The sequence below is a fragment of the Anser anser genome, assembly GCF_964211835.1.
Source record: "Anser anser genome assembly, chromosome: 3".
NCBI classification, from domain to species: Eukaryota; Metazoa; Chordata; class Aves; order Anseriformes; family Anatidae; genus Anser; species Anser anser.
In genome coordinates, this window is record NC_139722.1 from 42,484,763 (window position 1) to 42,509,524 (window position 24,762).

The following is a 24,762-nucleotide window of genomic DNA, read 5'->3' on the forward strand; positions in this document are numbered from 1 at the left end:
AGTATATATTTATATAAATATATATAATATATATAATATAATATTTATATAAATATATATAAAAATATATATATTAAATATATCCCTACAGTATATATTTAAGCACACATTTAAATATATATTGTTTAGAAACTGAAAATATGCCTTGAGAAAAGTGCTTTTGGATACAGTAAGACTGTAAACACTGACTAAAGTTGGACTGTCTGGAATATACCATGAATTCTGTCCAGTGACAATAGTGTGACTTTAGAACATTCAGCTCATCCAAGCATGTAAAAAAGAAAAGGGGGGGTGGGGAGAACGGGCCTAAAAGCACATCATGAAAAACTCAATGAAGTACAACAACCCCAGTTCAGGTAGATTAGAATATTATTACATGTTTTATTCCATCAATAGATTTAAAGAGCAAGCAGACTGTGATAAAGATTTTTTTTTTTTCAAAACAATTTTAGGAAAAAAAATCAAGAAAGTTTAAACAGTTTCGATAACGGTGAAAAAGATTACAAATTTTGAATTTTAAGCTCTCAAATGCTACTTTTTAGTGCAATCTTCTGAAGTCCTTCTGGAGAGTCATCTTAAAACCACTCCCTCCACTGATTTTCAAGATGCATTTAATTTTCTTCTGCTGAATGTTACCTGAACATGTCATCAGTAGCTGAGAATAGCTAATTATAATCATGGGAGGGGTGATAATTTAAACAGCAAGTTCCCAGTTGCCCTCCAATCATAATTTCCTAGTACTGAAAGTGTGCAAAAACCATCAAAAGTTAAACCAGAACAGATTCTGTCCCTTTCACCTGCAAATTCAGACTTAAACAGGTCAAAATAATAGAATGAACTTTTATTAAAGAGATTAAACAACAACAACAAAAATAAGAGTATCTTAGAGTAGACAATTATTTTGGGGGTTCATTGTTATGTTGTTCACACTACCTGATGTATTGGGTTTATGTGTCAAGGTTTTGGTAGCAGAGGGCTGCAGGTGTGGCTTCTGAGAGAAGAATCCAGAACCTGCCCCATGTTAGATATGGGCCACTTCCAGCTGGCTCCAAAGGGAACCGCCACTGGCCAGAACAGAGCCAATAAGTGATGTTGTTTGCATCTCTGTGAGAGCAGATTTAAGAAAGGGGAAAAAAAAAATGCTGCACAGCAGCTGCTGGGAGAGTGAGCCTGGCAGACACCAAGGTCAGTGAAGAATGAGGGGCAGGAGGTTCTCCAGGCCCTGGAGCAGAACTTCCCCTGCAGGCCATGGAGGAGACCCCAGTGGAGCAGGTGAGTGTGGCCTGGAGGAGGCTGCGGCCCGTGGAGGCCCCCAGCAGGAGCAGGCCCCGGGCCGGAGCTGCAGCCCGTGGAGAGGAGCCCACGCAGGAGCAGGGGGTCTGAAGGGAGCTGCCACCCATGGGGGACCCGTGCTGGAGCAGTTTGCTCCTGACAGATGGATGTACCCCATGGTAGGGAGCCATTTTGGAGCAGTTCTTGACGAGCTGCTGCGTGTGGGCAGCCCCCACAGGATCAGTTCAGGAAGGACGGCATCCTGTGGGAGGGACCCCACGTGGAGCAGAGGCAGAGAGTGACCATGAAGGAGCGGTGGGGACAAAGCGTTAGGAATGGACCACAGCCCCCATTCCCTGTTCCCCTGTGCTGCTCAGGGGGAGGAGGTAGAAGAGGGTGGATGGGGGGAAGGTGTGTTTAGTTTCTTTTCTTTGTTTCTCTAGCTTGTTAGTAATAGGCAATACATTTCTCTAATCTCCCTATGCTGAGCCTGTTTTGCCTGTGATGATAACTGTTGAGTGATCTCCCTGTCCTTACCTCAACACTTGAGCCCTTTTTATTATACTTTCTCCCCTTTTCCCCTTGAGGAGGGGGAGTGAGAGAGTGGTTGTGGTGGAGTTCGGCTGTCCACCTGAGTAAAACCACCACACCTGAAAACATGGAAAGGGACAAAAGTAAGACTTTGGTTTTTGCATTTGTTGTTGTTGTTGTTGTTGAGGAAGGGAACAGGACTCATCAGAAACAAAAACAAAACTTACGTGTATCTTGGGCTTCCGTGGGAGAGTCTTCAATCTGAACAAAAAGAAAATTGTCAGAGAGGCCAAATTTAGGACAGTTAGTTCTCTTGAAGTGCATCAGATAAGTGGATCAGAGAGGAGTTTCTCCTCTCTGTATGAGAACAAACACTTAACACATTGAAATTATTACTGGTATTGTTGACCAGGAACAAGCAAACCGTGTCAGGCACAAATGGGTTTAAACATAGTATTTCTGCATTGTCTGATTCCAGCTGTCATCATTGGTGTGAAGATAGCTTTGTAAAGACATCTGCTTATCATCTTTTCAGCACGAGAAGGAAAGACGAGAAAAGTAGTAAATTAAACACTCAGATCCACAAACCTGAAAAACAGAATAGGAAGGAGACAATATGAAATATGAGGATTTTTAGGTCATTTGGGCCACTGAAGGAACTACTCATGAACAACCTGTAAGAGATTTATCCAGAACACTGTAAGCGTTAACAAGAAGGGAAAGCAAAATTACCATAGATTTCATAAGACAGGAAAAAAAAAAGAGTTTGAAGATGTATAAAACTTTCTGAACGTCTTAGAGGATGTTTAGCAAGGGGACCACAGGTGGAAAAAATGTAGAATTTGTGGTGGATTATGCAGGAAGCAGTGTGGGATAAGAAGAGGGAGGACAAAATGAGCTGGCCATGTGTAAATGGTAGCTCAGTATAATTCTTTGCTTGAACCCTGCATCTTATTGCTGCAATCTATCCTTTCCTTCTATTAAACTCTAAGTCTGTTTCCTGTGTAATGCTCTGTGTGTGTGTAATTTTCTAATGAACTTTAAGCTGGACCAACTGGTGAGCAGGAAGACAAGGAGTCCAGAACCCAAATGGACTGAAGATTGGAGCTGGAAGCTGATTAAAAGGGGCTGAGGTTCTGGACATGGACTGTTGATAATTTTGTAGTGTCTAGTGTTTGTAAGTTATGAGAGTGAGGGTGTATGTGTGGTCCTACTGGTGAACTTCAAACTTGATTAACAAGAGGAACAGTATAGGCCTATCTGTGCTGTTCACATTTATGTGAGTGCTGTCAGTGGTAATGTGGCTACAAGTAAAGTCCATGCTCTCCTGTTTGTGTTTATCTATGTGTTTTACCATGTTTATTTTGTGTTCATGTGTATTTACTTCTTTGGAATATACACTCAGACCTACTACTGGCCTGGAATGGGGAAGAGCAGTAGCCATATCCATCAAAATTGTGAGGAAAAATCCTTGGTTCATCTGCCTTTCATAGTTGAGATTTTTAATGTTACAGCTGTTCAGATGGACTCAAAACTGACAGAATCTTTTTTTCTTGCCACCTACAACTCTGTAGCTGACATTACTCATACTGAAGCAAATCTGTGAGCATTTCTGCTGTTTTGCTGCAATGCCTTTCAAATTTCCTGGTGCTTTAAGCATTTCTTTTTTAATCTTGCTTCAAAGCACATAGCACATCTCTGAAGCCCTGGAAGCATTCAAATCTGAAGCACTCTGGGGTTTCTGAGTCATACTCTGCAATCTGAAGCATTTGAAGCACCTGGGAAGATCTGGGTTATTTGTATTAATTATCTTCTTATAACACGAAAGATATACATAGAGATGTACAGCCAAAATTAAAGGCATGATCTCTCTCTCTTTTTTTTTTTTTTTTCTCCCAAAAGCTTTAAATTTATGTGATTGATCATATAAAGTGCCATTAAGTGCCACTGAAAGTCAGAGAACCACTGGGTTCTCAAGTCCTTTGGATCAGGTTCTAGTAACAGGTAGAATATTTCCCTCTAAGGGTATTTTGAACTCTCAAATAAGATTCATTTCTACTGTGCGTTTAGGATACTTAGGTGAACTAAACTTGTAAATCTTTTAAATTCAAGCACCACTATTGTTTAAGGGATATTACTTCTTCATTCTTTTCAAAGGAAAAACAAATACACCAATACTTGCCAGTCCATCACAGGAAAACTTGTCCACTTCAAAAAAGCAGACAAATTCTGGTTACTGATAGTTGTCCCTGACAATATTGATGTCTGAGACTGCTGGTGAGCTTATTGCTAGAGGGAAAATCTGATTCAAGTTGTATTTTTTAAATGTAACTTCTTCTTCTTTTTATTTATTTATTTATTTATTTTTATTTTATATGCACATCAGACGTGAACTAAGATGTTTCCACAAAACTGAATGAAGCTCCTTCTCAAGACACCTGCTTGTCAGAGAGCAGCTTTTCCTTCAAAGTGTATTTTAGTTAAATTGAAAGAAAGCAAACACTTAATTCTCACCATGTTTTACTCAAAGATACCTAATTTCACAAAGTAATATACACAGTACTATTTCTGTGACTCTAAACTCAACAGCTTCTTCTGTCACCCTGTGCCAACAGTGTGTGTGTGATAAACATTCTTTCTCTCTTGTGCTATTAATGGGACTATAAGTGGGAAATAATTTACTGAGGCTATCTGTTATATCAGGCTCTAAAGAAAAAAACAGTCCATGTTTGTGGGAGCTAGGGTCTGTCTTCAGAAATTTAATCTGTTTATATAGCTTGTTTGTGAAATGGAGTTTCGACTCCAGCCTCAGCCTCCTTCATCAGCTTTTTTGTTTCTCATTCTTGTTTAGGTATTGTCCATTGTCACTACTGTGTCGTGAAGGATTATGTTCTCCCTCTTCGTGCAAAAAATATAATCCATGAATTTGCAACTCTTTTCTGAACTCCCCTCAGTTTTCCTGCTAGTGGGTAGCTTTCTCCTTTCTCATCCACTTATCTAGGCATGAAGTGATTTCCTATTTTTTATTCTTTCTCTAATTTTGGGCTCAGCCTTTCAAATCTCTCAATATACAGTCAAACAGCAGATGCATAGAAATTCTGGAATTATGGGTTTGACAGATTTTTATATATTTTTTTCTGGATTCTTTGCAATTACCACTTACTTCAAGGTATTTGAACCTATGCAATAGCAGACTTGAACCAAACTATAATAATTTCCCATTTTATTCCCCTCAAAATCTACTCCTTGCAGTAATATCACTTGGAGTATAGGATATCATAAATCATCCAAAATTGGGTGTGGACCTGGTGCTTAGGGACATGGTTTAGTGGGTGACATTGGTAGTAGGGTGATGGTTGGACCAGATGATCTTGAAGGTCTTTTCCAACCTTAATGATTCTATGATTATAATGAAAATACAAACAGAGCAAAGGTTCTACCACACTGGGTTCTTTTCCCTCAGCCAGTTTAACACAGTTAAACTTATTTTGTTCTTTTTCTGACTGTAAAATCTTACAAGTAGCTAGAAAACAATGCCACTGTATCTGCTACATTAAGTAGCAGTGTGATTAAACAGTAAAGCTGCTTTTTTCAATTGTTAAATCAGCAGTTCAGGGATTATTTCCCTGGTAGTTAAAACATGCACAGGGCCACATGTCATTTGGATTCCGATAGGTCAATTATAAACTCTTCCAGGTTTATTTAAGGATGAAGGAGGCCTTAGTTAAAAAGAAATACCTGTTGTTGAGACTAGTCATATTTTGGTAACACACTAAATGCTGGATTTGAAGAAGGGCTATAACCTGGCCTATGTTATTGTGCTGAAAGTAATTGCAGGTGCACATAATTGAGATACATTGTGGGTGCCAACTGTGCCATAAAGCTAAGGAAGCTGGCACTGAAAATACAGCCTGAAGGGTTTTGTTCCTATTGCCATTCCCATTGACCGCAGAATCTCCCACTGATCTGAACAAGAACAGGATTTGGTCTTAACCATTGGATATTGTGCCTGTGAGTGAGACTCCTTTTCTTTTAATGTAAATTGACATGCTTTAGTTTGACAAATTCTTTTCATTATGGGCACCAGGACTACTTCATGGCCTAAGGCATTCATGGTTCTAAACCATTCCTGGCATTTCTCCTATCTGACCACAGTTTGGGTCCTTTCCTTCTCAGACTTCTGCAAAATCAAGCATTGTAACACTAAACTTGAAAATATGAGCAATTGTATCACATAGGGCAAGGTAGAAGCACAGAAGTTGTGTAAAACACTGCAACAAACACTTTTTTTTTTTTTCTGCTTCACATTTTTGCAGTGTCTGAAGTTGACATATCAAAGGGTAAATGCAGGCCTCTGTAGGTACCTGCCTTCCCTTTGTTTTTGGTGTAAGGGAATGAAAGAAAAAGAAAGGAAGGGAAGGAAGGGAGGAAGGGAGAAAGAAAAGAAGGAAGGAAGGAAAGAAGGTAGAAAGAAAAAGGAAGGAAGGAAGGAAGGAAGGAAGGAAGGAAGGAAGGAAGGAAGGAAGGAAAGAGAAAGAAAGACAGAAAGAGAAAGAAAGAGAGAAGAGAGAGAAAGAAGAAAGAAAGAAAGAAAGAAAGAAAGAAAGAAAGAAAGAAAGAAAGAAAGAAAGAAAAAGAAAGAAAGAAAGAAAGAGAAAAAGAAGGAAGGAAAGAAGGAAGGAAAGAAAAAGAAGGAAGGAAAGAAAAAGAAAGAAGGAGGAAGGAAGGAAAGGAGGAAGGAAGGAAGGAAGGAGGGAAGGAAGGAAGGAGTGGGGAAGAGAGAGAAGAGGAAGAGAGGAAGAAAGAAGAGAGAGGAAAAAGAGAGAACAGGGTGTTAGCATTTATTTACAAAGAAAAATCATTTAGTCAGTTCAATAAATAAAGGCTGGGTCTTCCAAAGAATTTCTCAGTAGTTTTAAACCAATAACAAGAGTAGAAAAGTTTGGTCTTTTTTTTTTTTTTTTTTTTTTTCCTTTCTTTAAAGGAATAAACACTATTAGATATACATAAGGATATTTTGATACTGTACAGGTGGAATATCTAAGGAGGAAAAAATTGCAATTATCAACTTCTTTAGTAATTATATTAGTGGCAGTTATGGAAATTTACATCAAACTTGGATTTTTAACAACGGTGAAGTGGGCTAGGTGTTTTCACCTCAATATTTTATTCTTCATATTGTAGCAGCAGAGAAATCAATTATGGATTCTCCCTCTGCTCTTCTCTCTGCTAGTCATATTTGAAGTTTTGACGTTGTGCATTCCGTTTATTTGCTGCTGGTCTAATAATCCCCTGCATGCTGAGGAAACCTTTGTTCTCTGACAGAAGTAATAAAGCTGTCTGCACGATTCCCTCTTGTGAGACATGTAGTGCTCCCATTTTATTTAATCTAGTGGTGTGCAGCCTTTTCAAAGTAAACACTTCACAGGGACCAAACATGGAATGACATCCCAGTGACCAGCCTGTGTGAACAAAAAAATTAAAAACTTGCCTGTCAAGAAAAGAACACTGACTATTAATTTCTGGTTTCCACCCCTCAAGAAACCTGCATGTGAAACCTGGGTCAAATGGTTTTTAGCTCTCATTTCTGCTGGAGCGTGTGGAAGTGTTTCAGCTTTCCCCTGCTCTTCATTCACTCATTCTCACTGAATAGCAGCATACAGAAAATGAAGAGATCTAAATGCCAGCAGGAGGCTGGCTGCTTTCTTCTAAGCATGTCCTGAGCCCAGTCACCCAGAACAACTTGTGATCCCTGGACAAAGACACTCACAGCAGGTGGCCATATCAAGAAATTTTCCTCCTGGAATTAGATATTATTCCAGGAATCACTACTGAGTCAAACATAATGCCCCATCCTGCTGGGTCAAGTAGGATTTCATTTCAATTTCTTTACACAACGATGCGTTTCATCTTGTCTGTGTACAATGACAGTGCTCAGGCATGAAATAAATTGAAGTGCTTGAAAGGCAGAATTATCCCTTGAACCTGCAGCATTCCCGACCCCAAAAACATACATTGTCAAGTGAGTTCCAGATAAGCAGGATCTTCACTGAGTGTTTGTGCTGCTTGGCTTCCTTTAATCATACTCCCTTTTGTAAAAGGGATTTTCGAGGGGAAAGATAAATCATTGCTGAGGAAAAAGGTCATTTTCAAAAGGCTTTAAGAGCTTCATTTTGTGCAGCTTTTCAAGGTGAAACAGGTAATTCAGTGCAGTGAAAATGCTTTGTATTCAACTTAATTCACAGTTCACACTACCAAGAAAAAAAAAAGTAATGAAATAAGCTTGAATAAAATTCTTCATTAAAACTGTTCTCATAGGTGTGTGAATCACATTTTGTTGTTTGCTAATACATTGTCCTGAATATTGAAAAATAAATTTATGAGCAATACTGATTCTGTGTATCCTGGCTTTAAATCATCTGTGGCTCCAATATTGGACCATTTTCTTGCTGGAGTACAAAAAGCATCAATCATTTCTTCTGGGAACTGCTTTTGTAACACGTATATTGAATATACTGATACTGAGACATCCAGGCAAATCATTGGCATCCTGCCTGCTACCAAGCAGAGACTCGTATTTTGAAGGTAGGGTAGCAAATGTTTTGCAATGTTTTGTGGATAATGAGGTATTCTTTCTGTACCTCTTTCAGACTATCAAGAGAGGCTTTCTAGATCTCTGGTCACAAGTCAGACATTTGTCTTTGTTTAACATATCTATATTCTGCATTTTAACATCACGATCTGAACTCAGTATAAGAATGACCAGATGAATCTAAATAGTTTAGGTTACTAGACTAAGTCTTGACCTTTCAACTATAACATGTGCTTTGCATATTATAGAACTGCATAGTTCTTTCAGATTTTCCCACTGAGCTAAGTATCCTCTAAAGCATGACTCCATGTATTTGACTGGGAACAACTGTGCAAAATGTTCATTAATTTTAATTGAATCATCTAACCTTAAATAATAACCCTAATCAAGAAATTCTGCTTTTAATAATGCTTTCAGAATGATTTTTAAAAATCATCTGTATCAAGAATAAGGAATACAGAAACTGATCTTGTTTGCCTGCTGGTTATTCCCCTGTATAAAGTACTGTTGATCAAAACATGTACATCTTCAACTCTGATCCAGATCCTATACCTGCCATAAAGCTACTGTAGAGACTAAAACTAGTCATCTTTTAGTAAAAATAGGCAGAAATGCTGCTAAAAAATAACGTTCTTCTGTGAGATTACTTTATTTATTTGTTATTGCATCATCTAAGGGAATTAAAACAACCTTAAAGACAATCAACAAAGATTGCAGATAGAAGATGGCAGATAAGCGACATCATGAAGTGATCATTTTCACTAACTTGTCTTCTTTTCCTTATCACATCTACCTATTTAACAGAAATATATTACCCCTTGCTTCCAAATCCTTATTTATTTATTTATTTATTTTTGTTGGTGTGTGTGTGTGTGTGTGCAATAAAGTGTTTATTAAGGAATATCATAAAGAGATTGTGTGTAGCACATGGGATGAGTCATGCTTATGGCCTGTAGTGAAGTTCTGTTTAGAACAGAATCTAGTTTAACCTTTTAATACACTGAATCCCTCCAAACCAAAAGCCACAGACCAAGTGCCTAATCGATGTTCTTGACCATGTGGAGATAATATAAATATGGTGCTACTGATACACTACTGATACAATATTTATTGAAAGGATGAATTCATTTAGGAAGGAGATTGGCCTTATTCAAGAAGAAAATTAGTATATTAATTTCGTGAAAAAAAAAATCCCAAATGAAAAAAAAATATTTTATTTTATTGTATTTTGTGCACAATTCTTCTGTGCATAATATCCTAGTGACAAAAAGAAGCTTTGGAGAATATTCTCCTTCAGTATGAGCATTAGAGTAAACCTTATGTGGAAATAGCTATGGTAGAAGAGAATAAATACAAGAAAAGAAAGACATGGTTTCACCAAACTTCAGAGCAAAGCAGTTCATGTAGTCATTGACGTCCTTCTGACTACTTTAATATGAAACTATTCCAATTTAGTCACAGATGTTTCTGTGCCTTCAGAAAGAACAAATGTGGTCCTAGAGGCAATTTAATCACAAGGGTAATGACCAGTTTCATATAAAACCTTTTGCTTCAAGGCCATTGGTAGAATTTTAACCTACAAAGCAAGGTATATGTTCTATTCCAATGAAAATTTTGAAACCAAATCTACTAATTTTATAGTAAACCATGGTCTCTGAGTGCATTCCAGCATCTTCAGAGAAAAGGTTACAGGGGAAATCCTAATTAATTTTCCTGAGTAGATAATTAGCCTATTAATGTGATCTGAGTAAGAACTATTCTGGCATGGATTTACTTGTTAAAAATGGGATAGATCAGAGGAAAAAATAAAAAAAGTCTACCTTACATTAAATTTAAGTTTTGGGAAAAAAAAAATGTATCAGTCTTTCAGGGGGAAGAAAAAAGAGGTATATTTCCCATAGTTATTTTCTGTTCAGGATTGGAATTTACATTAATTTGTACCAACCACCTGTTTACTGCTCTTAGCTTAAATTTCTGATTTCTTCTTATCACATAGACACTATTTTTTATTTATTTATTTTTTCATCTGGGGAGTTTTTCAGCTGATTTCTATTTTTTTATTTTATTATTTATTTACTTGTTTGTTATTTTTATTTTTTGACTTGAAACATGACAATGTCTAACATAAATAAAATAGCTTTCCATGCTCCAGAGAGATTATTTTTATTTAGTAAGGAAGGGAAGGTTATATTTATTAATGAAGGAAAAATAATAACATAAGCTTTGATTGACTATGACTATCAACAAACATCTGTTTATATAAACTTTTCACTTATAAAGTTAAATGACTTTGTGGGCTATCTAAAAAAAAAATCCACTGACTAATAATTGTTAGGTTGTTCATATCTCTTTTTGTTTGTTTGTTTATTTATTTTAAATGAGGAAATTCATTATTTGACATGTAAGGGTAGCAGCAGCTTTCACAATAATCTAGTGCTCTTCTGCGTAATATGTACACATCACACCAACCACTACGGCTATAGCAGCAGAGATTAAACAGATCTCTTAGACATCACATGTTTATGTAATGAAAAATATAAGTATCATTTTTTGGTAAACTCATCCATTGGCAACGGAACTGAGTAAAGAGAGATGAAACAAAATGTTGTGGTTATATGGTCTTGATCTAAAGCTTGCAAACACTACCAATTTCCTGTAATTAGAGTGCCAAAAAGCTCATGACCTTCTCGTTTCAGAAGATGGGAAAGGAATTGAAAGAAAATTTTCGTTATTATTATTAAAGCATTGCCAACAGCTAGCAATCATGCAAATGCAAACAAGATAGTTAATTGTATTGATAATTAAGGCATCCACATTATTTTTGTATCATTTTTTCAAGATTTCAAACTATTCCACTGAAGAAATGATAAAATAAAATACCTTCCATTTTGGTGTAGTGAAATCACATAAATATTGAGTCCAAATATTCCTTCTTCTTCTTTTCTTCTCAAAGTGTTAATACAATGTTTAATCTGAATTAAGGCTGGAATATATTAAAACAAAACAAAACAAAAAAACTTATTTCTTTTTTGCAACCTGTCATAATTTTTCTACGTTATTAAAGAACACTTTTAGCTGGAATTTGGTTTAGGGTTTGTTTGTTTGTTTTCTAATGTATGTTTTCAATTCTAAACTTCACATTAAATGCAATTTGCATAAATATGTATTTATACTAGTGCACCAGAGATATACAGGGGAAGTCACATAGATATATCTCCCTATTCAAAAAGATAATTGATAATTCTGTTCTTGCAAAAATATAATAAACACAACTGTATTTTTATACAGTGAAAATTGGCATATAGAAACATTAATCTTGTTTTACATCTTTATTTCTTAAGGATAATTTTAATACAAGACAGAAAGATTGGGTAACTTTTTGAAATAGATTCATATTTAATTCTCGTTTTAAATACAGTTTTATATGTTTTTAAGTTACTTAAATCCAAACCACAGATAACATTTTATGAAAACTGTTCCTGTTTTGATAATTTTATTTTTTTCCATGATTTGTTAATTAAAAGAAACAAAAATATCTATCAGTTATTTGTAGTTATTTTTCTTGTCTCACTCTATTTATATCAATAACTAATTAATACATCTATAAATATATAATATTTATAAGTATTTGTATAATTCAGTGGGGGAGTTTACAAGGACATTTATCATGTTTACGTTACTGCTAAGCACCCCCTATGAAGGCACAGTGTTTTCTTTTAGATATATTAATTCTTATCTGAAGATTAACTGATAACTTGGTTACTTGACTTTGTTTAATTCTGAAGTGGTTCTAGGAATATCAGAAAAGCAGTTTATGATATAGTTTGTGATAAGCCTAGCCTTCATTTAAATCAGAATCTGCACAAAAAGATGGTATCATACTTAATATTACTGAGTCCATTTTATTTTTCAATTGTTCGGTTTGGTTGTCATATGCATATATAAAAATATAAAAGCATGGCTTTGCGTTAGATATTCCTTATTTTGAGACATATTTTCTCATGTGTAAATTGGAATGTTGCATAAATGTACATTTCCTCAAACATATATTCCATACGCTCATATATTATGCACCTTTTTTTTTCATAACTTTATTTTTTCCCATTGGGAAGTCTGGTCCCCTCCCATGGACAGCTCTTTCATGGACTGTGAGGTGTCTATCCTCATCAGGAGCTTGTAACCCTGAGTCTCCGGGAGTTTTATTTCCAGCTTGTGTAGGCACCAAACACAGCACACAGCATGCCAGGACAAGGAGCATGAACCAGAATCAGATTTATTTTGCAACCACACAGCATCCCTTGGTGGAGAGAGGCCCACACGCTCAAAAGTATGAAGGCCACCATTCCACCTACCTGGGGTTCTCTAGTTAGCTGTTTACAAAACTCACATATTTTTCACTGCTAACTTAGTGTAAGCATATATATCCAATGAACTCCCTCAACTGTAGCAATCTGCTAAACAAGCTGAATTTCACCAGCAGTACACAGTTCATGGCCAAACACTTTATATCATATTTTTTCAATATCATAGCTTTATTGAACACATTATGTCCCTGCCTACAATCCTGCCATCCATGCATCTTAGAATTAAGCATGGAACAAACAACAATGACCTTAAGTGTTTACACAGACTCTGTTTTATTTTTACAACTTCTTAATTTGTGCAAATGATGAGGTTGTAATTCATCAAATCACTACAGAATTTGATTTTATTTTTGACTCAGTTCTCCTGTAGAGCCTCATGCTTTGGAATCATAGGGCTATTCCTCTATTTCTAGCACATTCAGTGTCCGTAACATGAAAATAAAAGATATACCTAAGTTGGATTGCAATAGATAGCGACATTATTCTATTATCTCGAGTAAATCATTCCATTCTCCGTCTTCTTTCTATGTCTATATATGTGCCTGTGGGAATGGGGGGAAGGTTTGTGTGGAATTTTATGTTCTCATTCACACTGGAAGTGAAGATTCAGTCTTTTTTCTTTTAACAGGAAATTAGGCTTTGTTTAGCCCTTGATTTAAGGTATTATTATTAGTAGTAGTATTATTTCTGTTTTTATTGTTTACTGCTATAACAGAATGGGATGTGACTCTGTCTGGCACTATACCACTATATAGATACTAAAGGAAAAGACAGACCATGGCTCAAAGAATAAATATCCTTAAGACAATAAAAGTCTCAGTAGATAAAACAAATGGAGGAAAAAAAAAAAAAAAAGCAAGATTAATGCTTAATGATTGATACAATAAAGTCATTGCTGTATGTCAGTGCCAGGACCATGCTTTTAATTGTACACAGTTACACAAGGACTAATAAGGACTTCCAGTATTTGGATATGGAAAATTCTCTCTTACCTGCAGAGGATGCAAAGGTAACAATGAATAAAATATATACAAGTATATTCCTGGAACTGATGGTCAAAGAAGACCTTTTACAGGAACGTCAAGAAAAGCTACCAATAAATACCATCCACTCATCAAAATAGAGTAATTGAATTGAGTAGTATATCTCATAACAAAAGAGAATTTGGTTTAAAAGCAATATTCAAAACCTATTCTCCAACAAAGAAGAAACATTATATTTCATTTGAAGCTCTTTATAATGAAGTTTAATAATCTGCATTTAAAAACAAAGAATATGAGGACATTTCTGAGCTTCCATTTAAAGAAAAGAGTGTTTGAAAGGCTTGTTGATTTGTTATTTTTCTAACTTTTAGCCAAGAACATGGAGTAATGTTCTAATTCAGAAGTGCAATTCAGCTAAGAAACATAAGAGATATGTAATAGTTAAACAAGTAAATGATATAATTTACTAACTTTATGGATCCAGTCCTCTATAATTAAAAATATATATATATATGATTTTTTCCCAAATGATATTATATATATATATATGCATAATATATAGCTAGCTTATTAATCTTATTGTTGTTCTTGTACAATACTACTTATAATCTAACAGACATTTACCATAAACTATTTTTAAACTATGAGTGCAATATTTGGGACTGAAGATTTTTCAGTTCTTCATGGAACAATGTAAGAACTAATCAAAAGATTAAGACACTCAATGAGATTATTGAATTGATTCTATCAGGCATTTTTAATACTAATATCCTTCTCTAATTGTTCTGTAGATACAATTTTCCGAGGTATCAGTAAACATCAGCAAAAAGCCACAAGATGTTCCTTTCCATCAATTGCAGTTAAAATTCTCAGAAAGCTCTATTGCATGACATCATCAAATCACAGAATCACAGAATGGTTTGGGTTGGAAGGGAACTTGAACATCATTTAGTTTGAACCCCCCACCATGGGCAACACTAGTCAGCCATCAAAACCATCAGCTTTATATATATATATATATATGTATATATATATATATACATATACATATATACACACTATATATAGTTATATTTTATAACTATATATATTTATGCATACACACATATATATACGCACATATATATAGTCATATTTTATAACTTTCACATTTTATATGAACCTTTTGTAAAGACTGTGTGCATTCTTTTTAATGCACATGAGAGTTATGCTGGGTCTTCAAGATGAACATACATTTCTTCAAATAGGTATGATGTGAAATCTATTGGTATGAAAAATATACTTACCGTGCACTGAGAGCAAGACTGATGGTGGAGTTGTTCTCCTAGAAAGATCAGGAGAATGGAGGAAAATCAGTAAGGAATTAACTTGGTTTTGTTTCATTCCTGACACTAGAATTCATGGCAATACGCTGTACCACCATTTAGTATATAAGATGTATTGCAGAAGAAAATGTGTTGTCAGATTTTAAGCAGAGATCTTGCTACTACCAATGAAGTAAACAAGCAAAAGAAAGCTAGAGGCCTTGTAATTCTGATTCTTTGTGAAATAAATACTAAAGAAATGGAAGAAATGGATATCTTCTTATTTAATTCAACAGCTGTAAATACAGCAAGACTCTTGTTAATTATAAAGGAGATGAGGTGGTGGTATTAAACTTTGCATGGTCACCAAAGCGCAAATAAGTAATATAAAATGTGAATATTGCAACTAGACTGCAAGATGTGAAATACGTATCTCCAGAGAGGGTTTTTTTTGCTGTTTACTCAGCAAATTGGGTGGACTGACAGGTATATTTATTTTTTGCTGGCTCTCCTACGCAGAAAAAAGGAAAAACCTCCATTTTCACTGGTTTCCAGAATACACTTATTCTAAGTGCACAAAGAATTTCCCTGCAAAATGTATTAGCTGCTGACATGTCTCAAAGGTAAGAAGGTGGTTTCTGTTAATGACATAGTGAGTATGGGGTAGTATTACCATTTAATATCAGCAATTACTGTGTAGAGAAAAAATGTATTTTGTCATGAGAAAAATCAAAGATCATATTCAAATACCTGACATTAGCTTAGAAGATAACTCATTTGAAACAAGACATGTTGATGCTGCATCCAATTATAATGGAATGTGTGCAGCAAAAATAGGACAGCAGTTCAAAGATTTCAAAATATATTGAATTAGGAGAAGAAGCTCTGTCTCCCAATTATAGAACCATACAATCATAGAATATCCCGAGTTGGAAGGGACCCATAAGGATCACAGTATCACAGTATCACAGATTTCTAGGTTGGAAGAGACCTCAAGATCATCGAGTCCAACCTCCGACCTAACACTAAGTACTCCACTAAACCATATCCCTAAGCTCTACATCTAAACGTCTTTTAAAGACCTCCAGGGATGGTGACTCCACCACCTCCCTGGGCAGCCCGTTCCAATGCTTAATAACCCTTTCGGTAAAGAAGTACTTCCTAACATCCAACCTAAAACTCCCCTGTCGCAACTTTAGCCCGTTCCCCCTCGTCCTGTCACCAGGCACGTGGGAGAACAGACCAACCCCCACCTCTCTACAGCCTCCTTTAAGGTAACTGTAGAGAGCGATAAGGTCGCCCCTGAGCCTCCTCTTCTCCAGGCTGAACAAGCCCAGCTCCCTCAGCCGCTCCTCGTAAGACTTGTTCTCCAGACCCCTCACCAGCTTGGTCGCCCTTCTCTGGACTCGCTCGAGCGCGTCCATGTCCTTCCTGTAGCGAGGGGCCCAAAACAGAACACAGTACTCAAGGTGCGGCCTCACCAGAGCCGCGTACAGGGGCACAATCACTTCCCTAGACCTGCTGGCCAAACTGCTTCTTATACAGGCCAAGATGCTGTTGGCCTTCTCCCAATACTCCCAGGTCCTTCTCTGCCAGGCAGCTTTCCAGCCACTCATCTCCCAGCCTGTAGCTCTGCTTGGGGTTGTTGCGCCCCAGGTGCAGGACCCGGCACTTGGCCTTGTTGAACTTCATACAGTTGACCTCAGCCCATCGCTCCAGCCTATCCAGATCCTCCTGCAGAGCCTTCCTTCCCTCGAGCAGATCGACACACGCACCTAACCTGGTGTCATCTGCAAACTTACTGAGGGCGCACTGGACGTCCTCATCCAGATCATCGATAAAGATATTAAAGAGGACCGGCCCCAGTACCGAGCCCTGGGGGACACCACTAGTGACCAGCCTCCAACCAGATTTGACTCCATTCACCACAATTCTCTGGGCCCGGCCATCCAGCCAGTTTCTAACCCAGCGAAGCGTACGCCAGTCCAAGCCCCAAGCAGCCAGTTTCTTGAGGAGAATGTTGTGGGGAACGGTGTCAAAAGCCTTACTGAGGTCAAGGTAAACCACATCCACAGCCTTTCCCTCATCCACCAAGCGCGTCACTTTGTCATAGAAGGAGATCAGGTTCGTCAAGCAGGACCTGCCTTTCATAAACCCATGCTGACTGGGCCTGATCGCCTGCTTGCCCTGCAAGTGCCGCATGATGACACTCAAGATAATCTGCTCCATGAGCTTTCCTGGCACTGAGGTCAAACTGACAGGCCTATAGTTCCCCGGGTCTGCCCTGTGGCCCTTCTTATAGATGGGCGTCACATTGGCTAGCCGCCAGTCAACTGGGACCTCCCCCGATAGCCAGGACTGCCGATAAATGATGGAAAGCGGCTCAGCCAGCTCCTCCGCCAGTTCTCTCAGTACCCTCGGGTGCATCCCATCCGGCCCCATCGACTTGCGCACATCCAAGCTCCGTAGCAGGTCGCCAACCATTTCCTCATGGATAGCGAAGGCCACATCCTGCTCCCCATCCCCTTCCACCAGCTCAGGGCACTGGGTATCCAGAGAACAACCGGTATTGCCGCTAAAGACTGAGGCAAAGGCGGCATTAAGCACCTCAGCCTTTTCCTCATCCTTAGTAACTAGGTTTCCCCTCGCATCCAGTAAAGGATGGAGATTCTCCTTAGTCCTCCGTTTCGCGTTGATATATTTGTAAAAGGATTTTTTGTTGTCTTTAACGGCAGTAGCCAGGTTGAGCTCCAGATGAGCTTTGGCCTTTCTAATTTTCTCCCTGCACAGCCTCGCTACATCCTTGTAGTCCTCCTCAGTGGCCCGCCCTTTTTTCCAAAGATTATAAACCCTCTTTTTTCTGCTAAGCACAAGCCGCAACTCTCTGTTGAGCCAGGCCGGTCTTCTTCCACTCCGGCTCGTCTTTGGGCACGTGGGGACGGACCGCTCCTGTGCCATCATGATTTCCTTCTTGAGGAGCGCCCAGCCTTCCTGGACTCCTCTGTCCTTCAGAACCACCTCCCAAGGGACTCGGCCAACCAGCGTCCTGAGCAGCTCAAAGTCAGCCCTCCGGAAGTCCAATACAGCAGTTTTACTGGTCCCCTTCCTGACTTCGCCAAGAATAGAGAACTCTACCATTTTGTGGTCACTCTGCCCAAGACAGCTCCCGACCACCACATCTCCCACCAGTCCTTCTCTGTTTGTGAAGAGAAGGTCTAGCGGGGCACCACCCCTGGTAGGTTCCCTGACCAGCTGCGTCAGGAAGCTATCTTCCACGCTCTCCAGAAACCTCCTAGACTGCTTTCTCTGTGCCGTGTTGTGTTTCCGGGATATGTCCGGGAAGTTGAAGTCCCCCACGAGGACAAGCGCCGACGATTTTGCAACTTCTGTCAGTTGCCTATAAAACTCCTCATCCGTCTCCTCATCCTGGTTCGGCGGTCTATAACAGACCCCGACCAGGATGCTAGCCTTGCCGGCCTTCCCGCGGATCCTAACCCACAGGGATTCAACCTTATCATTCCCAGCCTGGAGTTCCACAACATCGAAAGATTCTCTAATGTAGAGAGCCACGCCACCACCCCCTCTGTGCTGCCTGTCCCTCCTGAAGAGCCGATAGCCAGGCATTGCAGCACTCCAGTCATGGGAGCGGTCCCACCACGTCTCCGTGATGGCAACCAAGTCGTAGCCTGCCTGCTGCACGATGGCTTCCAGCTCCTCCTGTTTGTTACCCATGCTGCGTGCATTAGTGTAGATGCACTTCAGCTGGGCCATCGCCTTCTTCGCCGGCCTAGCCATTGTTTCCCCCGGCACAGCTCCAACAAGCCTTGTTTGAGCCCTGTCCCCCTTCTTACCTAGTTTAAAGCGCTCTCTATGAGCCCCGCCAGCTCCTGACCTAGGATCCGTTTTCCCCTTGGAGATAGGGACCCGTCTGGGGCCATCAGGCCGGGTGCCAAGTAAAGCTCCCCATGGTGAAAAAAAACAAAATTTCTGTGCTGGCACCAGCCTCTGAGCCACCTATTAACCACGTGAGCTTTCCGTGTCCTCTCCGTGCCCCTCCCTGCCACTGTAGGGATAGACGAAAACACCACCTGCACTCCCGCTCCCTCCACCAATTGTCCCAGCCCCCTATAGTCCTGTTTGATAGCCTTGAGGCTTCTCTTTTCAACATCGTCACTGCCAGCCTGGACTATCAAAAGCGGGTAATAGTCAGAGGGGCGAACCAGGTTTGGAAGCTTCCTGGTAATGTCTCTGACCCTGGCCCCAGGGAGGCAGCAGACTTCCCTATGTGTGGGGTCAGGCCAACAAATAGGGCCCTCAGTTCCCCTGAGGAGGGAGTCGCCCACAACAATCACCCTTCTTTCTTTCTTGGTGGAGGCAGTCCTGAGGCGTGGAGTCAACTTCCTCACCTCAGGCATCCTCCTGGGTAGGCTTCCTACCTCATCCTCACCCACCGGTCTCTCAAGCTCCAGGGCCTCAAACCTATTGTTCAAGGGCACCTGGGAAGGCGGCACCGGAAGGGGAGGGCATCTCCTGCGAGGTCGAGCAGGGACCTGCCTCCATTCCTCCTCAACTCGCAGGTCCCCTCCCTCTGCCCGATGGCGACAGGGCAGGGGGTCCACCCCCCTTTGGGGCGTCTCACCCTGGTCCCTCTCCCTCCGGTCCTGCAGGGAGTCGCTCCACCAGTCTATCTCCCGCTCGCACTCCCTGATATCCCTCAACCTCTGCACCTCCTCCTTGAGTTCCGCCACCATGCGGACCAGGTCGTCCACCTGCTCGCACCTCACGCAAGCAGTCTCTGCCTCCCGCCGATGGCAGCAAGAGGTTCAGACACTCCCCGCATCCGGAGACCTGAACTGCCGCTTGTTTGGACGGGCAGTCGGTCTGGGTGTGTACTGACTTCCTAGAGAAAGCACCGTGCCTGGTGGAGACCATTGCAGCCCAGCTGACGGGAGAGTGCCGTTGGAGGAGTTGTCCCTATGGGCGGGTGTGAGCGCTCCGCCCTTCCTGCCCGCCCTGCCCGCGCTAACTGCCTCGCTAACTGCCGCGTCACTCCCCCCGCGTCACTCCCTGTTTGCCGGCCCGATTCGCCGCGCTCCTGGTCACTCGCGCTCCCTAAGGGCTGCCTTTGAACGGCCGGGGGGAGGAGCTGTCGCTGACGCTGCTGGCTCCGCCTACGCCTCGTCAGCCTCCCTCACGAGGGCTGCCGGTGCCTGGCGGCTCCCTCACGTAGGCTCGATGCCCGAAAAATAGCCCTGCCTGTCCCGATCCCGCGCTCCGCTGCAGCACGCGTCTGCCCCGGAGCCGGTCGCCTCGGCAAGTGATCATCAAGTCCAACTCCTGGCACCGCACAGGTCTACACAAAAATTCAGACCATGTGACTAAGGGCACAGTCCAAACACTTCTTAAATTCAGACAGGCTTAGTGCAGTGACTACTTCCCTGGGGAGCCTGTTCCAGTGTGGGACCACCCTCTCGGTGAAGAACCTCTTCCTGATGTCCAGCCTAAACTTCCCCTGCCTCAGCTTCACACTGTTCCCATAGGTCCTATCACTGGTGATTACGGAGAAGAGATCAGCGCCTGCCTCTCCACCCCCCTCTCGCGAGGAAGTTGTAGACTGCAATGAGGTCCCCCCTCAGCCTCCTCTTCTCCAGGCTGAACATGCCCAGTGCCCTCAGCTTCTCCTCATATGTCTTCCCCTAGAGGCCCTTCACCATCTTTGTTGCCCTCCTCTGGACACTCTCCAATAGTTTCACGTCCTTTTTGTACTGTGGTGCCCAGAACTGAACACAGTACTCCAGGTGAGGCCACACCAGCGCAGAGTAGAGCGGGACAATCACTTCCCTTGACCGACTAGCGATGCTGTGCTTGATGCACCCCAGGATATGGCTGGCCCTCCTGGCTGCCAGGGCACACTGCTGGCTCATATTCAACTAGCTGTCAACCACAACCCCCAGATCCCTCTCTGCGTGGCTGCTTTCCAGTGTCTCGTCACCCATTGAATAAGTCATTTGAAAAAACTTGTTTGTACAGAGAGATACACAGCTGTATGTTTGAGAGGTTGACACATTCACTTACTTTGACATTAATGATAAAACTGCCTTGTGATCAGCAAACTCCATAGAACTTTCATGGAAGAGATGTGTTCTGAGTTCTTACATCAGTATATAGGATGCAGTGCTGGCCTTCAATGTACATCTTTGAAATTATACTAGTTAAAGAGGAAAAGTGGAAATGCCTATTAAAAAATAAAAAATTAGCTGCTCACATTCCATGATTTCCTTTATGGTCACTGGACATTATTAACAGTTTAGAAAAACATCTGCCAGAGATAGTTTAGTTTTATTTGGTCTGTGGTTTGTACTAAATCATCCAATAATAGTGCATTTCTATTATTTTATGGATATAGGGCTTCAAAATCTAAAACTAAGTGCAAGCAATGTATGAAAAAAAAAAAAAAAAAAAAAAAAACCTGTCAGAAGCAATAGTAACTGGTACCTTGCAGTGTAGTGTGGTAATTGTCGTAAAAGTTCGTAAGGATTCATATTACCTTTCTTAAACTTTATTTTCAAGGGTATAGGTTCTACTTTGTGACCTACAACTGAGATTGTCGGTCCAGAAATACACACAATACACATACACACAAAAAAAATAGTTGTAGAAATAGAAAAATAAGTATGATTTAATTGGCAAATAAGATTAGTAGAATACCTGTAATGTTGCCTCAACTTTTTTTTTTTTTTTTCCTTTCACAGACCTATGGTATACTTACGTTCAGTTTATTTTTGCACAGAAATTTTATCATTAAATACAGGCTTTTTAATTTTTATTATTTAAATATATATATATGTAGAATATATTATATATATAAATATATACAAATAAATTTTATTATTATATTTTTGAGTTGCCCTGGGTCCTTTCGGAGCTGACTGAATAATTTCAAAGAACAATGATTTTTGAAAGGAAAAAGTTTGATAATCTGAAAGATTTCTTTTACCAAAGAAAAAAAAAAAAGTCCTTTTTAACCACTTACACACATAAAACTAGTCCAGGTCTATTTGATCTAGTTGGTTTTCATGACACAACTATGTAGGTGATATATATATGGAGATAAAAATTTTGGCATTATGCGTAAGCCAGAGTATGGATGACACCCTTTTTCTATATACCATGTGCTTAGGGCAATAATGGAAATCTGAGTTACTGTGTTGCTCTAACTACCACATGACAGATCAGCCAGGAATCAGATGGCTGATGCTCTGATGCTCACATGTAATTAAATGTTAGAGTACAGCCACATCAGTACTGACTTTAAGAATTTAATATACTTATTGTCATTTGAATTACTGTAAAATATCTCAGCTTTCACCAAGTCTCTGATACAGTTGGTTCTTAAATATGTACATAAAATTCCTAAAATTAAGAATGGAAGAGAACAGTAGCTGCAATGGCCAATGATTACAAAAAGAATCAAGGTTTATGGGGAGCGATCCATTGCTAAAGTAGGTCCTTTGCTAGGAAATTCAACAGAAAAATGGGTTTAGTGCCTAGAAATTTGTATTTCTTTCCCTACCTATATCACTAGGTTTATCAAAAGACATTATTCCTCTCTGCAACTTATGGCTTCAAGACATCAGCAATTCTGTTGGAGTCAGTAAAGCTATTTACATATTTACATTTCAAATGCATCTAATCACTTTACTGAACTGTGGCCTAAATTATATCAGACTGCAAAACAGAAAGTCAACAGTGGCCCTATGATGTTGACGTAACCTCTCTTCTTTGATACTTATTTAAAAATGCATTAGTTAGTATCTGCATTCCATGGCATAATTCCCATTCTTTGGTTCCTATTGAAGCAAGTTTACAAAGCCAATAGGAATCAGGCATCCCTTTATGTAGCCCCAATTTACCATGCAAATGTAGTCCTCATTTGCATGGCCTGACTTCTGAGGACAGAAGACACCAATCAGAACTGTTTTTGGTTCTCAGTGACAAACATTGACTCAGACACGCTCCCTTGCAGAATACTTGGGTTCAGCTAATGTTACTGGTTCCTCACATTCACAAATGCCAAAGGAAAAAAATAGTTTAAAAGTTCTATATTTAAAAGTAGCATGCACCATTAGGCTGAGTCTGCTGTTGTGGAGAAGCACGAATTGACTGATTTATAAAACACATTATGTTTAGTGCAGCAGTGCAGACCTACACGTGGCCTGAGAGTCTAATAGGAAGGGGGAGGAGAGCTATTTTTTTTGTTGTGTCAAACCGTTCTGCTGGCTCTGAAAAGAAACTCATTTTGTGATAATGAAAGAACAGGCCTAGAAACTCAAACAATAGTTACTGGATCTTAGAAGAAATCCACATATAATTTATTTCCTTTTTTTTTTTTTTTTTTTTTAATAGAGTGTAATGTATTAAAGTGTCCATAATGTTATTAAACTGGTGTATTCAGAGTAGTAGGAGAGAAAATGAGATCATCATGTCCCAGCTGACAGGCAGTTGTTCTGAGAACTGTTTCTTTCATTGATCCAAAAGATGCTGTCTTATGGTTCCAATTCTTTCATCATTGTCTGTGTGTACAAGAACCTCACTGTATCTATATTCTCTTTAGTGTTTTGTAATTAAGGGTACAAAATAAGAAACATTTTAGGTTCACAATGGTACGTTTGAGATCAAGTTTTCAGCATCAGTTTTATTTAACATCAGTACAGGTATCTGTACTCCTTGATCAGTTTCCTCCCCCACCTTCCGCCATGGCTTTTTAGTGCAGTTGATCAAATGTTGAGACTATGCACAAATGAGCTTCTTTTTCTTTGGCTACTCTGACTATTAGTGAGGCAGTCAAAGCCTAAACTAGGTTAAAATTGCTACATAATAAAGGTAATGAAATGTGACAATCTTTTCTACTTACTCTGTTGAGTGAGGCAACTGATTTTATAGCAATTATCTGCATTGAGTACAAAAAAATATTGGAGCCACAGTTTCTACCCCTATACTGTAGAGAGAAATATTCTTTGGAAACCCAGTAGGCAGGAAAAACACCAGAGAAATATAATAGGGAAAGCAGTTTGCTCTGTAAGTATTATACTATCTTACCAAAGGATAATTAAACTCAAATGATCAACTTCTTAATATAATAAAAAGAACATTGAGTATTCTATGGAGCAAAGAGGTATTTTTGGCATCCTACTACAGCTCCTCACTATTATAAAATAAGTACTAGTTCAAGAGCGCTTGCCAACAACATTGCATTGGAATAATGTTGGAAATGCATTGGTGTTCCTATTGTTGCTAATATTAACATTATTATTACAATAAATGGGGGGGGGCATGGATGGGAGGGCAGATTTCTTCGTGATATATCAAAGATAAAATAAAATGCCACAAATTGTATGACAGAGGTGATTTCCTGAGGTTTGATGCTAACACTCAGCTTTACTTTTACACTGAGAAGCTGTTTTTTAAGGGAAATTGGAACTGACTTATGGGAACCCTACAGAATAAAAAGGAAAAGATACAAAACAAAGCATGTTGGCTACTGATACTGAGAACAGGCTGTCTCATTCTTCTTTATTCTCTCTCTTTGATTTCATTTTTTCTCCTTACAATAGCTGACCAAATAGTATGTTGTCCAGCAGGAGAATGTCAACAATTACTGGAAATAAGAAAGTCCTGTATCTTCATTGATTATTGTAATTAATCTTAGCAGAGTA

The 24,762-nt window shown here is 39.5% G+C and overlaps 1 protein-coding gene across 1 annotated transcript in view; it reads right to left on the reverse strand.

The window, feature by feature from the left end:
• Positions 1 to 2,295: 2,295 nt before the first annotated feature.
• The window catches only part of LOC310896257 (uncharacterized protein), a 51,516-nt gene continuing 29,049 nt past the window's right edge, over positions 2,296 to 24,762 (reverse strand). Inside the window, exons 5-7 of the mRNA XM_083828321.1 lie at positions 15,029 to 15,063; positions 11,276 to 11,378; positions 2,296 to 2,391 (exon numbers count right to left, since the gene is read on the reverse strand). Of these exons, the coding sequence (XP_083684447.1) occupies positions 11,363 to 11,378; positions 15,029 to 15,063 (51 nt within the window). The 3' untranslated portion in view covers positions 2,296 to 2,391; positions 11,276 to 11,362. The remainder of the gene's footprint in view (positions 2,392 to 11,275; positions 11,379 to 15,028; positions 15,064 to 24,762) is intronic.